At 43.7% G+C, this 27,737-nt stretch overlaps 1 protein-coding gene across 1 annotated transcript in view; it reads left to right on the top strand.

Moving 5' to 3' along the window:
• TMEM59L (transmembrane protein 59 like) overlaps positions 1-27,737 on the top strand; it is a 78,492-nt gene that overhangs the window by 23,860 nt on the left and 26,895 nt on the right. The window contains exon 2 of the mRNA XM_063455405.1: positions 214-319. Coding sequence (XP_063311475.1) covers positions 214-319 — 106 coding nt within the window. The remainder of the gene's footprint in view (positions 1-213; positions 320-27,737) is intronic.

Below are 27,737 nucleotides of genomic sequence, written 5' to 3'. Positions count from 1 at the left end.
ACTTGTCCCAATCTCATACTTCCCAATGTATGAAGTATACATCAACATGTACTTTTATGTGCTCACTGTGCAAGTCATGGAAAAAATAAATGTACCACTTAATATTATAATATTATTTTCACAACAAATAGATTGGTGGTGAAAGTAGTAAGACATTATTTAAAAATGCTTTATCAAAGCCAAATTTTACAATAGTTCTTTCTCTGTTTTCAGGATTCTGTCCTTGGAGCCTGTTCTAGAGGGTGCAGATTGTTTTCAATATGCCACTTTGTTGATGTAACTGCTGAACTCAACACCACAAGAGTTGAATGTGAATCAGGTAATTTTTCCCCCACTTATGTTAATTATCTGTAACCATATGTTTCTAAAAAAACATTCCATTAAACCTTGCCATAGTAGCTTGAATATAATATTAATGCTGTATTTAGAACTATTTCTGTTTATTAGCAGGTATATTTTCAATCCATATATTTAATTTGTTGTTTTTCGTTTTGAAGGGTTGACTTTTTGACAAAATCTTATGTTAGTCCTTCACTATTATTCAAATTAGGATTGGCATCCTCAAATATATATATCTAATATGAAATAACTTAAGCCAATTTTTAACACTGCTTTAGGAATGTCTCAGCATAATTTCACTTTTTAAGACCATGCATGATTTTACAACCGTAGCCCTATTATGTGCAATATTGGGGATTTTGTGGAAAGTGGGTAATTGAAATTCAATCAAAGCAACAAAAGGATGGCTATAATGGTTGGTAGTAATAGGAAGATAAGCTGTCTTGTCACAATGGATACTTAGCACATCCTCTTGTTCATTCAGACCTTTGCCAGGCTTGTCAATGTACTTTATCTACATTAGTGATGCACATCCCTACGTAAAGATGAAAATATACCCGATGTGAAGCCCACACACTTGGTACTTACCTTTCCAGCTCAAGTGCAATCCCAATACCTCTTTTTAACACACACAGTGGTATAACTTGGAATTATGAAGCAGGAACCTTATTCTAGACATCATTTACCGTTTGCAGTTAGAGAATTCCTAGATCCTGAAACATTATTGTGAGATGAATCTCAATAACAATTTGTGCAAGTCAGGAAATTCAGGAATTCTGTCACTTATTTTTGAAAATATTCTAAAAGTAAATGAATGCTACTCCTTTCTAATTGTAATCCCTTTGACAATTTGCCTGTGGTGATGTTTGTAATAATGTTGTAATATGTTTTATACTGCCTTTGTTTGATAACATCATCCTTTTTCAGGACCGTCCTATCTCATACTAAAAAGGGTCTTAGATCACTTGCAGAGGGCTATAGATGCTTTATTTGGGGCAACAAGAGGATGGTTAGAATTGACAGAAAGGTCTTGTATTGTCCCAAGAGTGCCATGAATCTGGGACTTCCTAATCTTCTTATCTGTTATAAGTCTGCTTAAAGGGACTCTATAGTCAACATATAAAAGCAAGAAAGACAGGTCCCCAGCCTTCCTTCTGGCTTTTATATGAACTTTCTTGGATTAAAAATTATTTTCGAGGTTTTTTTATATTAAAAACTTACCTTTGTTCCAGCGCCGAGATCCCAGCCATGCCGCGCCCCCTTTTTCGTCAAAATTACGAAATCGCGGGGCCCAATAGGATGCTTCTCAGAGAGAAGCGTCATCGCGATGTGGTGCGCATGCGCGGCTTCGCGCTGCACCAATCGCGTTCTTCATAGAGCGGCATTGACAGCGCCCTATGAAGAACCTGAGCGCTTTACCGCGCATGTGCGCGGAATGCGCATTCGCGAGCTGAGCTGTCTGACTGACAGCTCAGCTCGCTTTCTAAAACTAACAATATGGGGGGACCTACTGTCCCCCCCCCGGCCCCCACCCCTGAGCGGCGGGTGGGGGCCCTAAAATTCACAATAAGGGGGGACCTACTGTCCCCCCCGGCCCCCACCCCTGAGCGGTGGGGGGGGCCCTAAAATTCACAATAAGGGGGGGGACCTACTGTCCCCCCCCGGCCCCCACCCCTGTGCGGCAGGTGGGGGCCCTAAAATTCACAATAAGGAGGGGACTTATTGCCCCCCCCCCTCCGGCCCCCACCCCTGAGCGGTGGGTGGGGGCCCTAAATACAAAGGGGGGGGACCCTAGTTAACCCTTCCCCCCCCAAAAAAAAATTATCTCCCTACCTACCCCCCTCACCCTAAAAATAATGAGGGGGGGACCTTTAACTAAAAACCTGTAAAAAAAAAAATATGAGATAAAAACAACTTACCATTCGATGTTTTCTTTCTTCTAAAATCTTCTTTCTTCAGCCCCAAAAAAGGCCAAATAAAAAGCCATAATAACCGACGCAATAAAAAAAAAAAAAAAACGAGCGCAAAAAAAATAATCCATCTTCACCCATGGAGGGCTCCGCGCAGACTGAGCTTTGCAGGGCGGGGGAAGGCTTATAAAGCCTTGCCACGCCCTGCAATTAGGCTAAGAACACGCTGATTGGCTGGTTTAAGCCAATCAGAGTGCTGTGTGTCATTTTACACAGCGTGGGAAAATTCCAAAGAATTTTCCCACGCTGTGTAAAATGACACAGAGCACTGTGATTGGATGGCTTGAAATCCATCCAATCACAGTGCTCTGTGTCATTTTACAAGCGTGGGAAAGTTCTTTGGAATTTTCCCACGCTTGTAAAATGACACAGAGCACTGTGATTGGAGGGCTTGAAATCCATCCAATCACAGTGCTCTGTGTCATTTTACAAGCATGGGAAAATTCCAAAGAACTTTCCCACGCTTGTAAAATGACAAAGAGCACTCTGATTGGCTCAAACCCACCAATCAGAGTGTTCTTAGCCTAATTGCAGGGCGGGGCAAGGCTTTATAAGCCTTCCCCCGCCCTGCGGAGCTCAGTCTGCGTGGAGCCCTCCATGGGTGAAGATGGATTATTTTTTTTGCGCTCGGGTTTTTTTTTTTTTTTTAATTGCGTCGGTTATTATGGCTTTTTATTTGGCCTTTTTTGGGGCTGAAGAAAGAAGATTTTAGAAGAAAGAAAACATCGAATGGTAAGTTGTTTTTATCTAATTTTTTTTTTTACAGGTTTTTAGTTAAAGGTCCCCCTCATTATTTTTAGGGTGAGGGGGGTAGGTAGGGAGATATTTTTTTTTGGGGGGGGGGGGAAGGGTTAACTAGGGTCCCCCCCTTTGTATTTAGGGCACCCACCCACCGCTCAGGGGTGGGGGCCGGGGGGGGACAGTAGGTCCCCCCCCTATTGTGAATTTTAGGGCCCCCACCCGCCGCTCAGGGGTGGGGGCCGGGGGGGACAGTAGGTCCCCCCCCTATTGTGAATTTTAGGGCCCCCACCCGACGCTCAGGGGTGGGGGCCTGGGGGGTACAGTAGGTCCCCCCCTATCGTGAATTTTAGGGCCCCCACCCACCGCTCAGGGGTGGGGGCCGGAGGGGGGGGGCAGTAGGTCCCCCCCCTTATTGAGAATGTTAGGGCCCCCACCCGCCGCACAGGGGTGGGGGCCGGCTGGTGGGGGCCCTATTGTGAATTTTAGGGCCCCCACCAGCCGCACAGGGGTGGGGGCCTGGGGGGGGACAGTAGGTCCCCCCCTATTGTGAATTTTAGGGCCCCCACCCGCCGCTCAGGGGTGGGGGCCTGGGGGGTACAGTAGGTCCCCCCCTATCGTGAATTTTAGGGCCCCCACCCACCGCTCAGGGGTGGGGGCCGGAGGGGGGGGGGGCAGTAGGTCCCCCCCCTTATTGAGAATGTTAGGGCCCCCACCCGCCGCACAGGGGTGGGGGCCGGGGGGGGCAGTAGGTCCCCCCCTTATTTTTAATTTTAGGGCCCCCACCCGCCGCACAGGGGTGGGGGCCGGGGGGGGAAGGAGAGTAGGTCTCCCCCCCCCCCTTCAACCACTATTGTGGCCAGATAGCGTCCCTGTGGGTTCGGGCTTCAGCTGTCAGCTGAAGCCACGCCCACAGCAGTGCTGACAGGCTATCAGCACACAAAGCGCGTTCACAGTGCTTTGTGTGCTGATAGCCCGTCTGATGTATTCACCCAGAATGCATCGGACGAGAGGCCTTTTTAGGGCCTCTGAACTCGGAAGTCCCTCTGGTGGCCGTCTGATTGACTGCAACAAGAGGTGTTCCAAGCTTCCAATGTAAACACTGCAATTTCTCAGAAAATACAGTGCTTACAAGAAAAAGGCTCCGGGTAGGTGTAGCACTCACCTAAACAACCTCATTAAGCTGAAGTTGTTCAGGTGACTATTGTGTCCCTTTAACTAGCGCAAATGGTCCTATGACTTTTCCCCCCTCTGTCAAAGGAGCTGGATGGATTTAGAGACTATGCCTATGGGTTCTGATCTACATCAGTTCTACATGTGGTTGGATAGGTCACAAAGGATTCTGCTTATGGCTCACTGCCCAACTACTTTATACTCTTTAGATTTATGAGATAAGTTAAAAAAAATGAGGTTTTCTTTCACTTTCACACATTCTCCTATTGCCACTTTCTTTTGCAACAGAGATATTCTCCCAGGTATGGTGCCTAGGGACATTGGGGGCTAAGATGTTATCTTTTATTGGTATTCCTCCGGTTTATCAGCGTTTGTAACGGAGCTCCCTGTACCCCTGGCTGGGTACCTGTGCCAAGGACCGCTTCCTAGCTGGAACAGGGGAAAAAAAACGCAGCACTTCTGCCCATAGTCGCCGTGTCTTGACTGAGGTCCTGGAACCGCTTCCTCCTGGAGCTGAATGGGGAATTCGCTCTAGACACCCCCAGGCACTGGACGACACTCAGTCCTGGGAGCTCTACCCTTTACAAGGACTTTTCCAGTCAAATTCTCCTGTGACAAACTCCCCTCTCCAAGTGAGTTTGCCCCGAGCTCCTGGAGGAGCTTGTTGCCAACCTCCTGCCCACAGACTATGGGCCCTGCAGGGAAACTTGTGAAAGACTACCAAACTTGACCAACTGTTAGCACTGATTTGTCTGGAACTGTTTTGGGCATAGGACCATATGCATGGTCGGTCAAAACTATGACTTACAGGAAATTCCTGAAGCCCTGAACCGATCTGGATGATTTTTGGATGTCCCTGTGCCCAACAAGGTCCACCTGGATGTCACCCATGTTGGGAAACTTGTATAAAAGGCCAGTGTGCCTCCATTAAAATGCTATTCCAGCTTACACTCCAAAACTGTGTGTTGTCCTGTTATTGGAGGCAAAGAAGATTTACTCCTGTGTCTGCTGTTCCAGGTTGCAGGGGATTCAACGGGGAAAGTCCTTGTAAGGACTAGAGCTAATTTCCTATTCGACCCCAGGAAGGAGCGGTTCCAGGGCCCCAGTCAAGCCACAGCGACTGTGGGCAGAAGTGCTGCGGTTTGTCCCCTGTTCCATCTAGGAAGCGGTCCTTGGCGGAGGTACCAAGTCAGGGTACAGGGAGCTCTGCTATACTAGCTACTGCACTATGCACATGAATGGAAAGTGGGGAACTAAGGGGACCTGACCTGGCCCATAGTCTAGGGGCAGGAGACCAGATTCCACACTCCTCCGGGATGCATTAAGGAAAGGCATCTGGTACGAGGCCCTGGATAATGTACAATACCAGCGGGGTGAGAGTCTCCCCAGTGAAGAGCAGCGGTTGCAGAAGCAAGTGGCCCTGCGGATGCCCTTCTTGGGAGAGCAGCCCCTGGAGGAATGGGTGAAGGAACTAGAGCACCGGGTATGGCAGGAGCTATGGCTGGAGGATGCCTACCAGGCGCTCTGGTGGTATATGGCACAGTATATACCCTGGACAGCCGAGCATGACAAGCCAGAGGGAGAGGAGTTTGATGGTCCTGGCTTGTTATGGGAGTCCTTTGCAGAGACCGACTTCGGGAGACCTGCGCAGACCAGACTTCAGGACATTTTCTACGAGAGGGAGGCTAGGCATGACTGGGATGACCCCCATGAGGTAGAGCAAGACCTGGCTCACCTAGCAACCCTGGAGTGGGAACTGGAGCAGGACTACCGAGATCTCTTCCACTCCATTGGGAAGGCTCAGCAGGACAGCAAGGTGACAGACCCAGATCCAGACCCATTCAGCTGGGAAGATATTGTAGAGATTTACTGGGAGGAACCCCAGGCGGCAGGTGGAGATGGGACTGAGGTCTCTCCACTGGCCCTACAGGGATGATGGGCGGTCAGCCCAGATCCCAAGCGGCAGATTGGTTTGCAGGGAATAGAGAGCCGTGTCTCCTTTCCCCAGCGGCAGTGTGAAGTGCAGGGAGTGGAGAGCATCGTCTCCCCTCCCCAGCAGCAGTGTACCTTGCAAGGAGAGGAGAGCAGCGTCCTCCCTCCCCAGCAGCAGGGTGAGCTACAGGGATCAAACAAAAAATTATTCAAACAGCTGGAACAATCCAGACTGTCCGAATATAACTGGATATGTTAGGGAAATAAATAAATAGAATCAATACAATCAAGTGAAAATTACTTGTATTTTAGATAGTGTGAAACTTGCCTTAATGGCTCACCTCTCTAATGCCAAGTGATACTCAATTACCCATGAAACTCCAATTTGCTAACTGGCTACTGACTTTATTGAGCATAAGACTGGTCAAGTCCAGAGCTAGGAGCGGAGAGGGTAGGTGTATGACACTTGGCTGACATAGGTATCTTTGGTATGGTTACTGAAGTGTAAAAAAATTTTTTTTTTTTTTTACAACGCCGTATGGCTAGTAGCTGGCTCCAGACTATAGGTCATCTGAATATAAGTAGTAACAGTAGTAAACCGAGTCATGGACCAAGCCGGCATAAGGGGCCGCATATGGCTGTCCCTGTGGAGATAAAGTCTAGCTATTAAGGGAGAGATAAGGAGATCCCTTGAAAATATTGAGCTAGGAAACTGCAACATTCAACAAATAACTGTTGCAGTTGAAACCAGGGGTCCCCTAATTCAGTGAGAGTAAATTCTCAGCAGGCTGTTAAAAAGTAACCATAACCAAAATTAAAGAGAGGTGAAATGAAACAAAGTTAAAGTGGCTCCATGTGCAGAACCATACTTAGAATGTTGGTTGCCTGCACATGGTGATAGATAACCTCCAGTGTATAAATGGTGAAAGGAAAAGAGCCCATAGAGCCCGACGCGCGTTTCGGTGCTTTCTTAGATGCACCTTCGTCAGGGGCTGATAGGAGACTGGGTGCTAGTCTCCTTTTAAATGTATTCAGGTCTCTGTAGATTAAGTGACTGTCCAATCAGATACCCGGGATCGAGCGCCAAGAGTCCCACGTGGGCATATGCTAATGACCCTGACTGGTCAACCAATCATATGCCTTGTGTCCTGACGTAATTCCAAGATCGTTTAACCAACAATGTGCCATGAAGGAGAAAGAAACACCGAGCTGTCAGTGTAGATCAGGGTATGCGGAGCTGTGTTATTGAACTTAGCAACAGTAACTACGTAGCCTAAGGAGTCCTTCTTGTTATATGTACCGGCACACGTAATACAGTTTAGCTTAACGTAACACGATGTGTCTGTATACATATTAGTATTCCGTCGGCATATGCTAATTGGCTGGTACGAGACAGCCTATCATTGGCATAGTGTGTCCGAGTTAGATTTAACCCTCTCACTGCCGAGAGGGGTCTATAAGTGTCTAAAGTTGGGTCCCTAAGAGGCTGTGGCGGTTATAGATTGTCACAGTTTCTAAATCAAAATGGGGATGCCAGACTTCCACAACTTTCGGTTCTAACTTCAGCCATAGGTATAGTCTAACAATCGTTGGTTTATACTAGTACATAAATGCAAACAGGAGACTGTAACGACCCATCAAAAAAATCCCGATCAAGGATTATTCCATATGTCCCTAGAGTGCTAAATAGCTAATCTGCTGTTCGTAAAGTATATATATAATTCAATATGTCTCTGGATGGGATTAAAGGAAAATCCGAGTGATGGGGGTAATATGGATGTAAGGTCTCTTAAGTTTGGTAGACAGTACATAGGTTTGCATGATATACTTCGGTCTTGGACGATAAGGTATCGAAATATTGGTTGTGAGGACAGATAATACTAGGACCTACAGGTACAAAACTTAATAGGAGAAGAGAAATTATATATTAGTATTTACAAGTATTTACAGTATATACACTTATTTACAATTTGGTAATGAGTATTAACAAAAGCGTGTTTAAAAGATGGATATAGTATTATAGATAATAGTTATTTATATGTAGCCAACATAGGACATGATACGGTCAGTATATTTTATAGACAGTTCTCATATAAACGGAGTATAGGAGAAGCCCTCGTTCAGACCATTTGGGATCTTTAATGTAAAGATCCAATAACTTTCTCTTTGGAGTAGTTTGTTGTCTATATCCCCTTTCCTGGGACCAAGCTTTATTTTTTCGATTCCACTGAACCGTAAACCATTTGCTGAGCCTCCGTGTTTTAGTTTCAAGTGCCTGGAGATCACTGTATCAGTTTGTCTATTGGGGTTCACTGAGTTAACATGTTCTAGGATCCGGTTCTTAAATGGTCTAAAGGTTTTTCCTACATATTTTTGATCACAACTGCATGTTAAAAGATAGATCAAACCTGCAGTTTGGCAATTAAAGAAGGTCTTAACCGCATGTGTCTGGGTATTTGTGGAATTCGAAAAGGTTTTAGAATTCTTGCGGATGAACTTACATGCCTTACATCGGCCACATTGGAAAGTGCCAATAGCTGGTGTTTTCAGCCATGTACTCTCAGATTTGGCTAGTGACAAATGGCTGGGTACCAGAAGGTCCTTGAGATTGCGACCTCTCCTGGCTGTAAGCGAGACATGTGGAGTTAGGACTTCTTTAAGGTGTTGGTCTTGGAAAATGAGAGGCCAGTATCTGTCTAGGATCCGTTTTACTGGGTCCCAACCGGAATCAAAAGTACCGATGCACCTGATTAAGTTTTGAGGCTTGTCTTTCTTGTGATTATCTTCAAGGAGAGTTTCTCGTTCCGTCATTAGAGCCCTCTTGTACGCTGACTTGAGGCATCTATTCGAGTATCCCTTGGTTTTGAACTGGGATCTCAGAGACTTAGCTTTAATTTTGAATTCCTCCAGGGTGGAGCAATTCCGTCTAACGCGCAAGTACTGGCCTACCGGTATGCCTTTCTTCAGAGTGCTGGGGTGGTGACTTTGCCAGTTCAAGAGGTTGTTAGTGGCGGTAGGTTTTTTAAACAGGGTAGTGGAGACATGATGTTCATCTTCTGTGATTTGTAAAGTCAGGTCCAAGAAATTAATCTGTTTACCGCCTATTTCATGGGTAAACTTGAGGTTTAAATTATTGATGTTAAGTGTCTTTACAAATTCTTCAAAACACTCATTGGAACCTGTCCAGACAATTATCACGTCATCAATGTACCGCTTCCACATTTGGATGTGGCCATGATAGTCTGCAAATTCATGACCGAAGACAATGTTATGTTCCCACCACCCCAGGTGGAGGTTTGCATATGAGGGTGCACAAGTTGTCCCCATAGCAGTCCCTCTCACCTGGTGGTAGTGGGTGCCCTCAAACAGAAAGTAATTGTGCATTAGGATAAATTGCAAGAGTCGCAGTACAAATTGGTTGTGATCGTTTAGAGACGAATCACGTGTCTGAAGGAACCATTGTATGTTGTTAAGGCCTATCTTATGGGGGATGGAGCTGTACAGCCCTTCTACATCGAGGCTACATAATTTTGCCTCGCTCTGTAGTGTCAGATCATTCAATGCTTTTAGGGTCTGTTTCGTATCCCTCAGATAGGATGGGAGGGTCTTGACTATTCCGCTCAGAATACGTTCTACATAGATACTGCAGTTTTGAGTGAGATTATTGTTGCCTGATACAATGGGTCTACCGGTTAGTATTTTCTGCTGTTTGTGTATCTTGGGCAATGAGTAGAAAGTTGCTATAGTCGGTTTTTTGTTGAGCATGAACTTGTATTCGTCCATGGTTATTAGTTCATTCTCAAGGGCTTGATCAAGGATAATTTTCAATTCCAGGTAAAATCTTTTGGTAGGGTCTGTAGGGAGTGCTGTATAGGTATCCTTGTCATCCAGGGTTCTAAGCACCATTTGGACATATTGTGTCCTATCTAATATTACCAAGTTGCCACCTTTATCAGACGGTTTGATGATAATCGTCTCATTTCTTTTTAGTTTGGCTAGTGCTTTGGTTTCTAGGGTACTTAGGTTGTTAAGCTGGCCACTGGAATGAGAGTCAGTATCTATTGCCTCGATTTCCTTACAGGACAATTCTACAAACAGGTCTATATATTTATATTCAGGTATATAGGGCGTAAATTTACTCTTTGGTTTTAGGTTAGTAAAGGGTGCTGTTTGTGTGTTGGATGGATCATTGCTATTAAGAAGCTCCACCAAATTATCCAGCAGGTTCATATCTCTATCCTCTAAACCCAATCTCAATGCTTGCTTTGTTCTCTTGATACAATGGTATTTGTGGAGAGCCAGTTTTCTAGCAAACAGGTGAATGTCCTTCGTCCACCCGAATTTGTCAAATTTAGGTGTTGGAACAAAGGACAGTCCTTTTTTCAATAGCTGGGTTTCCGAGGCGGTGAGCTGATAGGAGGATAGATTAATGATTTGACTCTCTTGAGTCAATACGCTTTCCTCCGTTGGAAGCCTCGAGGGGTTTTGCTCCTTGTATTCCTCTGGGGTCGTGCCTCTTGATTCGCTTTGGCTAAAAAATTAATCCCTTTCTTCAGGATACTCTTGGGATTAGATTCAGTAGGGGCAGAGGAACTGTCAGAGCTAAGTTCTGGATCAGAGCCGCTTGTGTCGTATTCTGAGGTAGAAAATTGATCGAATTCAACCCTTCTATTTTGTTTAGATCTCTGGTACACGTTCCCTGTTTGGAAATCTTTAGTGTCCCTTAGAAATTTGGAATGTTTTCTGGTTTTAATAGTAGATTGAAATCTCTCTAGTTGATTTTTTAGTTTGATTTCTAATTGTTCGAAGCTACTCTCAGTTTTGAAGGTTTCAATTTTTTCTACCTCCTCATCCACTTCCTTATTGATTTTGTCAAGCCTTTGTTTTTCAGATCTACATAGAATGTCCATGAATTTACGAGAGCATGTACTGGCTGCCTCCTCCCATTCTTTAATGAATTCAGTCCCTTCAATGTGAGGCCCAGGTATATTTTGGACTCTCAAACCCCTTGGTATTAATTCTTTACTTAGATATTTCTCTAGAGACGCTACCTCCCAACCGGCCTTAATCTGTTGTTTAAACAGATATGTAAGGTGATTAAACGCTGAGTTGATGTTAGTGTATGTAACACTTTCATTCAGGTGCCCTTCAGAGAATACTGAGTCAATATCTGTGTACCATGCTTCCCTCGTGGCTTTGTCAGATAAAAATCCAGCCATGCTAAAGCTACGCTTCAAGGTGATGGGTATTAAAACCCGGTATTCAGTAAATGTAACAAAAAAGATTCCACCTGTGGGGACGGGTCCAGAAGATAGGAACCTTCCCACTGGTGGAACAACACCTTTGTGGACACTCCAGTAGTGTCCTGGGGCTTAACCCCGCTATGAGAACAAACAAAAAATTATTCAAACAGCTGGAACAATCCAGACTGTCCGAATATAACTGGATATGTTAGGGAAATAAATAAATAGAATCAATACAATCAAGTGAAAATTACTTGTATTTTAGATAGTGTGAAACTTGCCTTAATGGCTCACCTCTCTAATGCCAAGTGATACTCAATTACCCATGAAACTCCAATTTGCTAACTGGCTACTGACTTTATTGAGCATAAGACTGGTCAAGTCCAGAGCTAGGAGCGGAGAGGGTAGGTGTATGACACTTGGCTGACATAGGTATCTTTGGTATGGTTACTGAAGTGTAAAAAAATTTACAACGCCGTATGGCTAGTAGCTGGCTCCAGACTATAGGTCATCTGAATATAAGTAGTAACAGTAGTAAACCGAGTCATGGACCAAGCCGGCATAAGGGGCCGCATATGGCTGTCCCTGTGGAGATAAAGTCTAGCTATTAAGGGAGAGATAAGGAGATCCCTTGAAAATATTGAGCTAGGAAACTGCAACATTCAACAAATAACTGTTGCAGTTGAAACCAGGGGTCCCCTAATTCAGTGAGAGTAAATTCTCAGCAGGCTGTTAAAAAGTAACCATAACCAAAATTAAAGAGAGGTGAAATGAAACAAAGTTAAAGTGGCTCCATGTGCAGAACCATACTTAGAATTAAAAACATTGTCCCCAAATGGTCTGAACGAGGGCTTCTCCTATACTCCGTTTATATGAGAACTGTCTATAAAATATACTGACCGTATCATGTCCTATGTTGGCTACATATAAATAACTATTATCTATAATACTATATCCATCTTTTAAGCACGCTTTTGTTAATACTCATTACCAAATTGTAAATAAGTGTATATACTGTAAATACTTGTAAATACTAATATATAATTTCTCTTCTCCTATTAAGTTTTGTACCTGTAGGTCCTAGTATTATCTGTCCTCACAACCAATATTTCGATACCTTATCGTCCAAGACCGAAGTATATCATGCAAACCTATGTACTGTCTACCAAACTTAAGAGACCTTACATCCATATTACCCCCATCACTCGGATTTTCCTTTAATCCCATCCAGAGACATATTGAATTATATATATACTTTACGAACAGCAGATTAGCTATTTAGCACTCTAGGGACATATGGAATAATCCTTGATCGGGATTTTTTTGATGGGTCGTTACAGTCTCCTGTTTGCATTTATGTACTAGTATAAACCAACGATTGTTAGACTATACGTATGGCTGAAGTTAGAACCGAAAGTTGTGGAAGTCTGGCATCCCCATTTTGATTTAGAAACTGTGACAATATATAACCGCCACAGCCTCTTAGGGACCCAACTTTAGACACTTATAGACCCCTCTCGGCAGTGAGAGGGTTAAATCTAACTCGGACACACTATGCCAATGATAGGCTGTCTCGTACCAGCCAATTAGCATATGCCGACGGAATACTAATATGTATACAGACACATCGTGTTACGTTAAGCTAAACTGTATTACGTGTGCCGGTACATATAACAAGAAGGACTCCTTAGGCTACGTAGTTACTGTTGCTAAGTTCAATAACACAGCTCCGCATACCCTGATCTACACTGACAGCTCGGTGTTTCTTTCTCCTTCATGGCACATTGTTGGTTAAACGATCTTGGAATTACGTCAGGACACAAGGCATATGATTGGTTGACCAGTCAGGGTCATTAGCATATGCCCACGTGGGACTCTTGGCGCTCGATCCCGGGTATCTGATTGGACAGTCACTTAATCTACAGAGACCTGAATACATTTAAAAGGAGACTAGCACCCAGTCTCCTATCAGCCCCTGACGAAGGTGCATCTAAGAAAGCACCGAAACGCGCGTCGGGCTCTATGGGCTCTTTTCCTTTCACCATTTATACACTGGAGGTTATCTATCACCATGTGCAGGCAACCAACATTCTAAGTATGGTTCTGCACATGGAGCCACTTTAACTTTGTTTCATTTCACCTCTCTTTAATTTTGGTTATGGTTACTTTTTAACAGCCTGCTGAGAATTTACTCTCACTGAATTAGGGGACCCCTGGTTTCAACTGCAACAGTTATTTGTTGAATGTTGCAGTTTCCTAGCTCAATATTTTCAAGGGATCTCCTTATCTCTCCCTTAATAGCTAGACTTTATCTCCACAGGGACAGCCATATGCGGCCCCTTATGCCGGCTTGGTCCATGACTCGGTTTACTACTGTTACTACTTATATTCAGATGACCTATAGTCTGGAGCCAGCTACTAGCCATACGGCGTTGTAAATTTTTTTACACTTCAGTAACCATACCAAAGATACCTATGTCAGCCAAGTGTCATACACCTACCCTCTCCGCTCCTAGCTCTGGACTTGACCAGTCTTATGCTCAATAAAGTCAGTAGCCAGTTAGCAAATTGGAGTTTCATGGGTAATTGAGTATCACTTGGCATTAGAGAGGTGAGCCATTAAGGCAAGTTTCACACTATCTAAAATACAAGTAATTTTCACTTGATTGTATTGATTCTATTTATTTATTTCCCTAACATATCCAGTTATATTCGGACAGTCTGGATTGTTCCAGCTGTTTGAATAATTTTTTGTTTGTTCTCATAGCGGGGTTAAGCCCCAGGACACTACTGGAGTGTCCACAAAGGTGTTGTTCCACCAGTGGGAAGGTTCCTATCTTCTGGACCCGTCCCCACAGGTGGAATCTTTTTTGTTACATTTACTGAATACCGGGTTTTAATACCCATCACCTTGAATCGTAGCTTTAGCATGGCTGGATTATTATCTGACAAAGCCACGAGGGAAGCATGGTACACAGATATTGACTCAGTATTCTCTGAAGGGCACCTGAATGAAAGTGTTACATACACTAACATCAACTCAGCGTTTAATCACCTTACATATCTGTTTAAACAACAGATTAAGGCCGGTTGGGAGGTAGCGTCTCTAGAGAAATATCTAAGTAAAGAATTAATACCAAGGGGTTTGAGAGTCCAAAATATACCTGGGCCTCACATTGAAGGGACTGAATTCATTAAAGAATGGGAGGAGGCAGCCAGTACATGCTCTCGTAAATTCATGGACATTCTATGTAGATCTGAAAAACAAAGGCTTGACAAAATCAATAAGGAAGTGGATGAGGAGGTAGAAAAAATTGAAACCTTCAAAACTGAGAGTAGCTTCGAACAATTAGAAATCAAACTAAAAAATCAACTAGAGAGATTTCAATCTACTATTAAAACCAGAAAACATTCCAAATTTCTAAGGGACACTAAAGATTTCCAAACAGGGAACGTGTACCAGAGATCTAAACAAAATAGAAGGGTTGAATTCGATCAATTTTCTACCTCAGAATACGACACAAGCGGCTCTGATCCAGAACTTAGCTCTGACAGTTCCTCTGCCCCTACTGAATCTAATCCCAAGAGTATCCTGAAGAAAGGGATTAATTTTTTAGCCAAAGCGAATCAAGAGGCACGACCCCAGAGGAATACAAGGAGCAAAACCCCTCGAGGCTTCCAACGGAGGAAAGCGTATTGACTCAAGAGAGTCAAATCATTAATCTATCCTCCTATCAGCTCACCGCCTCGGAAACCCAGCTATTGAAAAAAGGACTGTCCTTTGTTCCAACACCTAAATTTGACAAATTCGGGTGGACGAAGGACATTCACCTGTTTGCTAGAAAACTGGCTCTCCACAAATACCATTGTATCAAGAGAACAAAGCAAGCATTGAGATTGGGTTTAGAGGATAGAGATATGAACCTGCTGGATAATTTGGTGGAGCTTCTTAATAGCAATGATCCATCCAACACACAAACAGCACCCTTTACTAACCTAAAACCAAAGAGTAAATTTACGCCCTATATACCTGAATATAAATATATAGACCTGTTTGTAGAATTGTCCTGTAAGGAAATCGAGGCAATAGATACTGACTCTCATTCCAGTGGCCAGCTTAACAACCTAAGTACCCTAGAAACCAAAGCACTAGCCAAACTAAAAAGAAATGAGACGATTATCATCAAACCGTCTGATAAAGGTGGCAACTTGGTAATATTAGATAGGACACAATATGTCCAAATGGTGCTTAGAACCCTGGATGACAAGGATACCTATACAGCACTCCCTACAGACCCTACCAAAAGATTTTACCTGGAATTGAAAATTATCCTTGATCAAGCCCTTGAGAATGAACTAATAACCATGGACGAATACAAGTTCATGCTCAACAAAAAACCGACTATAGCAACTTTCTACTCATTGCCCAAGATACACAAACAGCAGAAAATACTAACCGGTAGACCCATTGTATCAGGCAACAATAATCTCACTCAAAACTGCAGTATCTATGTAGAACGTATTCTGAGCGGAATAGTCAAGACCCTCCCATCCTATCTGAGGGATACGAAACAGACCCTAAAAGCATTGAATGATCTGACACTACAGAGCGAGGCAAAATTATGTAGCCTCGATGTAGAAGGGCTGTACAGCTCCATCCCCCATAAGATAGGCCTTAACAACATACAATGGTTCCTTCAGACACGTGATTCGTCTCTAAACGATCACAACCAATTTGTACTGCGACTCTTGCAATTTATCCTAATGCACAATTACTTTCTGTTTGAGGGCACCCACTACCACCAGGTGAGAGGGACTGCTATGGGGACAACTTGTGCACCCTCATATGCAAACCTCCACCTGGGGTGGTGGGAACATAACATTGTCTTCGGTCATGAATTTGCAGACTATCATGGCCACATCCAAATGTGGAAGCGGTACATTGATGACGTGATAATTGTCTGGACAGGTTCCAATGAGTGTTTTGAAGAATTTGTAAAGACACTTAACATCAATAATTTAAACCTCAAGTTTACCCATGAAATAGGCGGTAAACAGATTAATTTCTTGGACCTGACTTTACAAATCACAGAAGATGAACATCATGTCTCCACTACCCTGTTTAAAAAACCTACCGCCACTAACAACCTCTTGAACTGGCAAAGTCACCACCCCAGCACTCTGAAGAAAGGCATACCGGTAGGCCAGTACTTGCGCGTTAGACGGAATTGCTCCACCCTGGAGGAATTCAAAATTAAAGCTAAGTCTCTGAGATCCCAGTTCAAAACCAAGGGATACTCGAATAGATGCCTCAAGTCAGCGTACAAGAGGGCTCTAATGACGGAACGAGAAACTCTCCTTGAAGATAATCACAAGAAAGACAAGCCTCAAAACTTAATCAGGTGCATCGGTACTTTTGATTCCGGTTGGGACCCAGTAAAACGGATCCTAGACAGATACTGGCCTCTCATTTTCCAAGACCAACACCTTAAAGAAGTCCTAACTCCACATGTCTCGCTTACAGCCAGGAGAGGTCGCAATCTCAAGGACCTTCTGGTACCCAGCCATTTGTCACTAGCCAAATCTGAGAGTACATGGCTGAAAACACCAGCTATTGGCACTTTCCAATGTGGCCGATGTAAGGCATGTAAGTTCATCCGCAAGAATTCTAAAACCTTTTCGAATTCCACAAATACCCAGACACATGCGGTTAAGACCTTCTTTAATTGCCAAACTGCAGGTTTGATCTATCTTTTAACATGCAGTTGTGATCAAAAATATGTAGGAAAAACCTTTAGACCATTTAAGAACCGGATCCTAGAACATGTTAACTCAGTGAACCCCAATAGACAAACTGATACAGTGATCTCCAGGCACTTGAAACTAAAACACGGAGGCTCAGCAAATGGTTTACGGTTCAGTGGAATCGAAAAAATAAAGCTTGGTCCCAGGAAAGGGGATATAGACAACAAACTACTCCAAAGAGAAAGTTATTGGATCTTTACATTAAAAACATTGTCCCCAAATGGTCTGAACGAGGGCTTCTCCTATACTCCGTTTATATGAGAACTGTCTATAAAATATACTGACCGTATCATGTCCTATGTTGGCTACATATAAATAACTATTATCTATAATACTATATCCATCTTTTAAGCACGCTTTTGTTAATACTCATTACCAAATTGTAAATAAGTGTATATACTGTAAATACTTGTAAATACTAATATATAATTTCTCTTCTCCTATTAAGTTTTGTACCTGTAGGTCCTAGTATTATCTGTCCTCACAACCAATATTTCGATACCTTATCGTCCAAGACCGAAGTATATCATGCAAACCTATGTACTGTCTACCAAACTTAAGAGACCTTACATCCATATTACCCCCATCACTCGGATTTTCCTTTAATCCCATCCAGAGACATATTGAATTATATATATACTTTACGAACAGCAGATTAGCTATTTAGCACTCTAGGGACATATGGAATAATCCTTGATCGGGATTTTTTTGATGGGTCGTTACAGTCTCCTGTTTGCATTTATGTACTAGTATAAACCAACGATTGTTAGACTATACGTATGGCTGAAGTTAGAACCGAAAGTTGTGGAAGTCTGGCATCCCCATTTTGATTTAGAAACTGTGACAATCTATAACCGCCACAGCCTCTTAGGGACCCAACTTTAGACACTTATAGACCCCTCTCGGCAGTGAGAGGGTTAAATCTAACTCGGACACACTATGCCAATGATAGGCTGTCTCGTACCAGCCAATTAGCATATGCCGACGGAATACTAATATGTATACAGACACATCGTGTTACGTTAAGCTAAACTGTATTACGTGTGCCGGTACATATAACAAGAAGGACTCCTTAGGCTACGTAGTTACTGTTGCTAAGTTCAATAACACAGCTCCGCATACCCTGATCTACACTGACAGCTCGGTGTTTCTTTCTCCTTCATGGCACATTGTTGGTTAAACGATCTTGGAATTACGTCAGGACACAAGGCATATGATTGGTTGACCAGTCAGGGTCATTAGCATATGCCCACGTGGGACTCTTGGCGCTCGATCCCGGGTATCTGATTGGACAGTCACTTAATCTACAGAGACCTGAATACATTTAAAAGGAGACTAGCACCCAGTCTCCTATCAGCCCCTGACGAAGGTGCATCTAAGAAAGCACCGAAACGCGCGTCGGGCTCTATGGGCTCTTTTCCTTTCACCATTTATACACTGGAGGTTATCTATCACCATGTGCAGGCAACCAACATTCTAAGTATGGTTCTGCACATGGAGCCACTTTAACTTTGTTTCATTTCACCTCTCTTTAATTTTGGTTATGGTTACTTTTTAACAGCCTGCTGAGAATTTACTCTCACTGAATTAGGGGACCCCTGGTTTCAACTGCAACAGTTATTTGTTGAATGTTGCAGTTTCCTAGCTCAATATTTTCAAGGGATCTCCTTATCTCTCCCTTAATAGCTAGACTTTATCTCCACAGGGACAGCCATATGCGGCCCCTTATGCCGGCTTGGTCCATGACTCGGTTTACTACTGTTACTACTTATATTCAGATGACCTATAGTCTGGAGCCAGCTACTAGCCATACGGCGTTGTAAATTTTTTTACACTTCAGTAACCATACCAAAGATACCTATGTCAGCCAAGTGTCATACACCTACCCTCTCCGCTCCTAGCTCTGGACTTGACCAGTCTTATGCTCAATAAAGTCAGTAGCCAGTTAGCAAATTGGAGTTTCATGGGTAATTGAGTATCACTTGGCATTAGAGAGGTGAGCCATTAAGGCAAGTTTCACACTATCTAAAATACAAGTAATTTTCACTTGATTGTATTGATTCTATTTATTTATTTCCCTAACATATCCAGTTATATTCGGACAGTCGGGATTGTTCCAGCTGTTTGAATAATTTTTTGTTTGTTCTCATAGCGGGGTTAAGCCCCAGGACACTACTGGAGTGTCCACAAAGGTGTTGTTCCACCAGTGGGAAGGTTCCTATCTTCTGGACCCGTCCCCACAGGTGGAATCTTTTTTGTTACATTTACTGAATACCGGGTTTTAATACCCATCACCTTGAAGCGTAGCTTTAGCATGGCTGGATTTTTATCTGACAAAGCCACGAGGGAAGCATGGTACACAGATATTGACTCAGTATTCTCTGAAGGGTACCTGAATGAAAGTGTTACATACACTAACATCAACTCAGCGTTTAATCACCTTACATATCTGTTTAAACAACAGATTAAGGCCGGTTGGGAGGTAGCGTCTCTAGAGAAATATCTAAGTAAAGAATTAATACCAAGGGGTTTGAGAGTCCAAAATATACCTGGGCCTCACATTGAAGGGACTGAATTCATTAAAGAATGGGAGGAGGCAGCCAGTACATGCTCTCGTAAATTCATGGACATTCTATGTAGATCTGAAAAACAAAGGCTTGACAAAATCAATAAGGAAGTGGATGAGGAGGTAGAAAAAATTGAAACCTTCAAAACTGAGAGTAGCTTCGAACAATTAGAAATCAAACTAAAAAATCAACTAGAGAGATTTCAATCTACTATTAAAACCAGAAAACATTCCAAATTTCTAAGGGACACTAAAGATTTCCAAACAGGGAACGTGTACCAGAGATCTAAACAAAATAGAAGGGTTGAATTCGATCAATTTTCTACCTCAGAATACGACACAAGCGGCTCTGATCCAGAACTTAGCTCTGACAGTTCCTCTGCCCCTACTGAATCTAATCCCAAGAGTATCCTGAAGAAAGGGATTAATTTTTTAGCCAAAGCGAATCAAGAGGCACGACCCCAGAGGAATACAAGGAGCAAAAGCCCTCGAGGCTTCCAACGGAGGAAAGCGTATTGACTCAAGAGAGTCAAATCATTAATCTATCCTCCTATCAGCTCACCGCCTCGGAAACCCAGCTATTGAAAAAAGGACTGTCCTTTGTTCCAACACCTAAATTTGACAAATTCGGGTGGACGAAGGACATTCACCTGTTTGCTAGAAAACTGGCTCTCCACAAATACCATTGTATCAAGAGAACAAAGCAAGCATTGAGATTGGGTTTAGAGGATAGAGATATGAACCTGCTGGATAATTTGGTGGAGCTTCTTAATAGCAATGATCCATCCAACACACAAACAGCACCCTTTACTAACCTAAAACCAAAGAGTAAATTTACGCCCTATATACCTGAATATAAATATATAGACCTGTTTGTAGAATTGTCCTGTAAGGAAATCGAGGCAATAGATACTGACTCTCATTCCAGTGGCCAGCTTAACAACCTAAGTACCCTAGAAACCAAAGCACTAGCCAAACTAAAAAGAAATGAGACGATTATCATCAAACCGTCTGATAAAGGTGGCAACTTGGTAATATTAGATAGGACACAATATGTCCAAATGGTGCTTAGAACCCTGGATGACAAGGATACCTATACAGCACTCCCTACAGACCCTACCAAAAGATTTTACCTGGAATTGAAAATTATCCTTGATCAAGCCCTTGAGAATGAACTAATAACCATGGACGAATACAAGTTCATGCTCAACAAAAAACCGACTATAGCAACTTTCTACTCATTGCCCAAGATACACAAACAGCAGAAAATACTAACCGGTAGACCCATTGTATCAGGCAACAATAATCTCACTCAAAACTGCAGTATCTATGTAGAACGTATTCTGAGCGGAATAGTCAAGACCCTCCCATCCTATCTGAGGGATACGAAACAGACCCTAAAAGCATTGAATGATCTGACACTACAGAGCGAGGCAAAATTATGTAGCCTCGATGTAGAAGGGCTGTACAGCTCCATCCCCCATAAGATAGGCCTTAACAACATACAATGGTTCCTTCAGACACGTGATTCGTCTCTAAACGATCACAACCAATTTGTACTGCGACTCTTGCAATTTATCCTAATGCACAATTACTTTCTGTTTGAGGGCACCCACTACCACCAGGTGAGAGGGACTGCTATGGGGACAACTTGTGCACCCTCATATGCAAACCTCCACCTGGGGTGGTGGGAACATAACATTGTCTTCGGTCATGAATTTGCAGACTATCATGGCCACATCCAAATGTGGAAGCGGTACATTGATGACGTGATAATTGTCTGGACAGGTTCCAATGAGTGTTTTGAAGAATTTGTAAAGACACTTAACATCAATAATTTAAACCTCAAGTTTACCCATGAAATAGGCGGTAAACAGATTAATTTCTTGGACCTGACTTTACAAATCACAGAAGATGAACATCATGTCTCCACTACCCTGTTTAAAAAACCTACCGCCACTAACAACCTCTTGAACTGGCAAAGTCACCACCCCAGCACTCTGAAGAAAGGCATACCGGTAGGCCAGTACTTGCGCGTTAGACGGAATTGCTCCACCCTGGAGGAATTCAAAATTAAAGCTAAGTCTCTGAGATCCCAGTTCAAAACCAAGGGATACTCGAATAGATGCCTCAAGTCAGCGTACAAGAGGGCTCTAATGACGGAACGAGAAACTCTCCTTGAAGATAATCACAAGAAAGACAAGCCTCAAAACTTAATCAGGTGCATCGGTACTTTTGATTCCGGTTGGGACCCAGTAAAACGGATCCTAGACAGATACTGGCCTCTCATTTTCCAAGACCAACACCTTAAAGAAGTCCTAACTCCACATGTCTCGCTTACAGCCAGGAGAGGTCGCAATCTCAAGGACCTTCTGGTACCCAGCCATTTGTCACTAGCCAAATCTGAGAGTACATGGCTGAAAACACCAGCTATTGGCACTTTCCAATGTGGCCGATGTAAGGCATGTAAGTTCATCCGCAAGAATTCTAAAACCTTTTCGAATTCCACAAATACCCAGACACATGCGGTTAAGACCTTCTTTAATTGCCAAACTGCAGGTTTGATCTATCTTTTAACATGCAGTTGTGATCAAAAATATGTAGGAAAAACCTTTAGACCATTTAAGAACCGGATCCTAGAACATGTTAACTCAGTGAACCCCAATAGACAAACTGATACAGTGATCTCCAGGCACTTGAAACTAAAACACGGAGGCTCAGCAAATGGTTTACGGTTCAGTGGAATCGAAAAAATAAAGCTTGGTCCCAGGAAAGGGGATATAGACAACAAACTACTCCAAAGAGAAAGTTATTGGATCTTTACATTAAAAACATTGTCCCCAAATGGTCTGAACGAGGGCTTCTCCTATACTCCGTTTATATGAGAACTGTCTATAAAATATACTGACCGTATCATGTCCTATGTTGGCTACATATAAATAACTATTATCTATAATACTATATCCATCTTTTAAGCACGCTTTTGTTAATACTCATTACCAAATTGTAAATAAGTGTATATACTGTAAATACTTGTAAATACTAATATATAATTTCTCTTCTCCTATTAAGTTTTGTACCTGTAGGTCCTAGTATTATCTGTCCTCACAACCAATATTTCGATACCTTATCGTCCAAGACCGAAGTATATCATGCAAACCTATGTACTGTCTACCAAACTTAAGAGACCTTACATCCATATTACCCCCATCACTCGGATTTTCCTTTAATCCCATCCAGAGACATATTGAATTATATATATACTTTACGAACAGCAGATTAGCTATTTAGCACTCTAGGGACATATGGAATAATCCTTGATCGGGATTTTTTTGATGGGTCGTTACAGTCTCCTGTTTGCATTTATGTACTAGTATAAACCAACGATTGTTAGACTATACGTATGGCTGAAGTTAGAACCGAAAGTTGTGGAAGTCTGGCATCCCCATTTTGATTTAGAAACTGTGACAATCTATAACCGCCACAGCCTCTTAGGGACCCAACTTTAGACACTTATAGACCCCTCTCGGCAGTGAGAGGGTTAAATCTAACTCGGACACACTATGCCAATGATAGGCTGTCTCGTACCAGCCAATTAGCATATGCCGACGGAATACTAATATGTATACAGACACATCGTGTTACGTTAAGCTAAACTGTATTACGTGTGCCGGTACATATAACAAGAAGGACTCCTTAGGCTACGTAGTTACTGTTGCTAAGTTCAATAACACAGCTCCGCATACCCTGATCTACACTGACAGCTCGGTGTTTCTTTCTCCTTCATGGCACATTGTTGGTTAAACGATCTTGGAATTACGTCAGGACACAAGGCATATGATTGGTTGACCAGTCAGGGTCATTAGCATATGCCCACGTGGGACTCTTGGCGCTCGATCCCGGGTATCTGATTGGACAGTCACTTAATCTACAGAGACCTGAATACATTTAAAAGGAGACTAGCACCCAGTCTCCTATCAGCCCCTGACGAAGGTGCATCTAAGAAAGCACCGAAACGCGCGTCGGGCTCTATGGGCTCTTTTCCTTTCACCATTTATACACTGGAGGTTATCTATCACCATGTGCAGGCAACCAACATTCTAAGTATGGTTCTGCACATGGAGCCACTTTAACTTTGTTTCATTTCACCTCTCTTTAATTTTGGTTATGGTTACTTTTTAACAGCCTGCTGAGAATTTACTCTCACTGAATTAGGGGACCCCTGGTTTCAACTGCAACAGTTATTTGTTGAATGTTGCAGTTTCCTAGCTCAATATTTTCAAGGGATCTCCTTATCTCTCCCTTAATAGCTAGACTTTATCTCCACAGGGACAGCCATATGCGGCCCCTTATGCCGGCTTGGTCCATGACTCGGTTTACTACTGTTACTACTTATATTCAGATGACCTATAGTCTGGAGCCAGCTACTAGCCATACGGCGTTGTAAATTTTTTTACACTTCAGTAACCATACCAAAGATACCTATGTCAGCCAAGTGTCATACACCTACCCTCTCCGCTCCTAGCTCTGGACTTGACCAGTCTTATGCTCAATAAAGTCAGTAGCCAGTTAGCAAATTGGAGTTTCATGGGTAATTGAGTATCACTTGGCATTAGAGAGGTGAGCCATTAAGGCAAGTTTCACACTATCTAAAATACAAGTAATTTTCACTTGATTGTATTGATTCTATTTATTTATTTCCCTAACATATCCAGTTATATTCGGACAGTCTGGATTGTTCCAGCTGTTTGAATAATTTTTTGTTTGTTCTCATAGCGGGGTTAAGCCCCAGGACACTACTGGAGTGTCCACAAAGGTGTTGTTCCACCAGTGGGAAGGTTCCTATCTTCTGGACCCGTCCCCACAGGTGGAATCTTTTTTGTTACATGAGCTACAGGGATGCTGGGCAGTCGGCTCAGATCCCCAGCGGCAGAGTGATATGCAGGGAATTGGGAGCCCAGTCTCCATTCACCAGAGGCAGTGTGATATGCAGGGAATTGGGAGCCCAGTCTCCATTCCCCAGCGGCAGTGTTATATGCAGAGAATTGGGAGCCCAGTCTCCTTTCCCCAGCAGCAGGACTCTGTATTGGGAGCATAGACAGTCGGTCTCCCTCCCCGCGGCTGGAAGTATGTATGGGAGAGGAGCTTGTTACCTCCTCTCCCCAGCGGCAGCTGGGACCGTGGTCTCTGCACTTACAGCACAGGGTGTAGGGAGTCCTGTCCCCCAGCAACAGGGCTATTTAGCCCAAGGGGAGACAGTCGGTCTCCGCCTCCAGCAGCAGAGCGGTGTATCGAAAGGGGAGACAGTCGGTCTCCCCCCACAGCAGCATGGTGGTTTGTCCAAAGGGGAGACAGAACTGTGTGTCCAAAGGGGAGACAGTCGGTCTCCCCCTCCAGCAACCAGGCTCCTACCAGGCTACTTCCGTGGTAGTGCTGGCACCAGGGCAGAGTACCGCTGGTCTCTGCCCACTCTGCAACCCACCAAGGCAGCCTACCAGTCCCCCACACAGCCGTGGTGAGGCACCTGGACATGGACAAGTTTCTCCCTTACTCAGGTGTAGTAACCATTTATTGTGGGTGGGCTGTACTGCTGTTTCTGTTTTGTGGGTGGGCTGCTGGACTAACCAGGGCACTGACCGGCAGGAGGTCAGATACCCTGTTAGTCTGTTTGGAAAAGGGGAGAGATGTGACGAGACCAATCTCCCCACTGTGCATTGGAGGAGCCTGGTTGCCTGCCTGCTGCCTTTTGACTATGGCATTTAAATACTTTATTTTCCTATGCAGAAAGGTCTATTCATGTATTTCTGCCCTGGCGTTCGGTAGATTCTTGGATTTACTGAATGAACTCATTTAACCCAGATGGCAATGCCATGGAGCCTATTCGTGTAATAAAAGACTTTGGCTCCATGGCAATTGAACTGTATGTGTGTCGTCTGAAGCGCCATTCAGTAATAAGGTGCGCTCAGACCTAAGCTATCTGGGAATATGTTGCATGTCTGTATTTTATGTAATAAATGTAACCTTGTGTATTTTATTGCATTTTACTGTCTTTTTACTGCCATGTGCTTAATGGAGTTTTGCCTCTGTCCTTGGAGATAATTGGATTACTTCCCAATTATCTCCAGGATAGAAGACTCTGTGGAACTGGTTTTGCGCAGAAAAGCCATGCTTACTTTGGTCACAAAGGACTTCGATCTATCTTTTGAACCAATGGACCAATTTGTATGATTTTGACGTATGTTGTATTTGGAGTATGCTGATTCTGAAAATGTGAATGTGATGCATACTTTTAAAGTTATGAATAATGTGGAAAAACTGTATTTCTCTGCCTGTGATAATTGCATTACCCATTGTGTAAGGTAATTGTATCACAGGCAGAGGGGAGGATTTTGTGTGGGAGTGTCTGAGTGTATTGTACGTGTTTATTGTTTGTTTTCCGAAACCCTGTGGGTGGTACTAATGTGTATATAAGAACAATACACCCACAGCTCTCTGTTCACTGCTTGACCCTCAACACAGAGCTTTGTCTCGTTCTTGTGGGGATTTATTGTATGCTGTTCCAGTTCGACTGCTAGGAGTGTAAACCTTTCGTATGGTTTTTCCTATTCGGCTGTTTATGGCATTCATATGGTTTTCTGTTTGGCGGATTGGTGTCTTTGGTAGTTGCCTGTGTATCTGGAAGGGAAGATCTACTAAACGGCGGTTTAACCCCCTTTATGCCTAGGGGTGCCGTTACAATCAGTTAGGCTTTACAAGCTCCTGGGTGGTCTCCTGTTCGTGCGGCTGGCGTGAAACAACCTGGATGCACCCCCCCCTGGTTGGACCAAGTTGTCGCTGGGGACGAAGGGCGCAGTTTCCCTCATCCGTGCCTAGTAGGCAAATGCCAGCGGCACTCTGCCCCCATAGCCAGTGGTTCAGCTGGGTTGTTTATCTCCACCTGCCAACTGGGGGTCTTCCCAGGACCATTTGATAAGGTCTCTTTCTCTGGGCTGGTTGGGAAGTAGGTGGTACTGTACCCGGGTCTGACAGGCTTAGCTGCTGGGGAGGAGGGACGAAACTCAACGCTCCCGGTGGTATACAGTCCATAAGCCCCATCATGTCAGAAACAGGTGGGGTTACCCTTTGGAGTAAGCGAGCATAGTCCTGTTCGAGCCCACACTCCAAGTTAACCAGGTAGGACAGATCCAGTTGTAATTCTACCACCACTGTAAGCCCTAAGCTTACTTCCCACTTGTCGCGGATGCACCCGTAGCGGGTACTGTCCAGGTTTTCAAACCCCAGGGGATCCTCAAAAGCCTCCCACAACAGCCTGGGCCCAACGCAGTCCTTTCCCATGGGGAGCTGGTAGGGGAGTACCACCTCCAGACCCGGTAGGATTCATCCAACCATAAATCAGATCGGTTCAGCTCGGGGCAAACTCACTTGTAAAGGGGAGTTTGTCACATTTACCATTAATAAAATGTATCAAGGGTATACACTGCTTCTGGTGTTGTGTTGGTGGAGGCTGGTTGTAGGGTTTTATGTCTGTCAGGTTATTTGTGTGGGTGGCTGGTAATGTTATTGAGTGTGTGCGGGCAGACTACTTGTGATGTTACTTATTTCTGGGGGTGCTGATTTGGGGGTTTTGTGTGTGGGGGGGGCTGCTTGTAGGGTTTTGTGTTGGGGGGAGGGAGGGTAGTTAGGTTTGAGGTTAGAGAATTCCTAGATGTGTGTGTGCATGTAAATAAGGCAATAAGAGCTATATGTGGATAGGGATTGTAGTGTGTGTGTGCGTTGTGGGGAATAGGTGCTGTAGAGTGTGTTTGCAGGGGGTTTGGGGCTGTATGGTGTATTTGTGGGAATTGGGGCTGTAGGGTGTGTTTAGGTTTAGTGTGTGTTTGGGGGATTTGTAGGGGGATTGAGACTGTAGTGTGTGTTTCAGGTGAAATTGGAGCTGTAGTTTGTGGGAATTTGGGCTGTAGTATATGTGTG

This window comes from Pelobates fuscus, chromosome 5, assembly GCF_036172605.1.
Source record: "Pelobates fuscus isolate aPelFus1 chromosome 5, aPelFus1.pri, whole genome shotgun sequence".
Classification (NCBI taxonomy): domain Eukaryota; kingdom Metazoa; phylum Chordata; class Amphibia; order Anura; family Pelobatidae; genus Pelobates; species Pelobates fuscus.
This window is presented reverse-complemented; position numbering and strand designations above follow the sequence as displayed.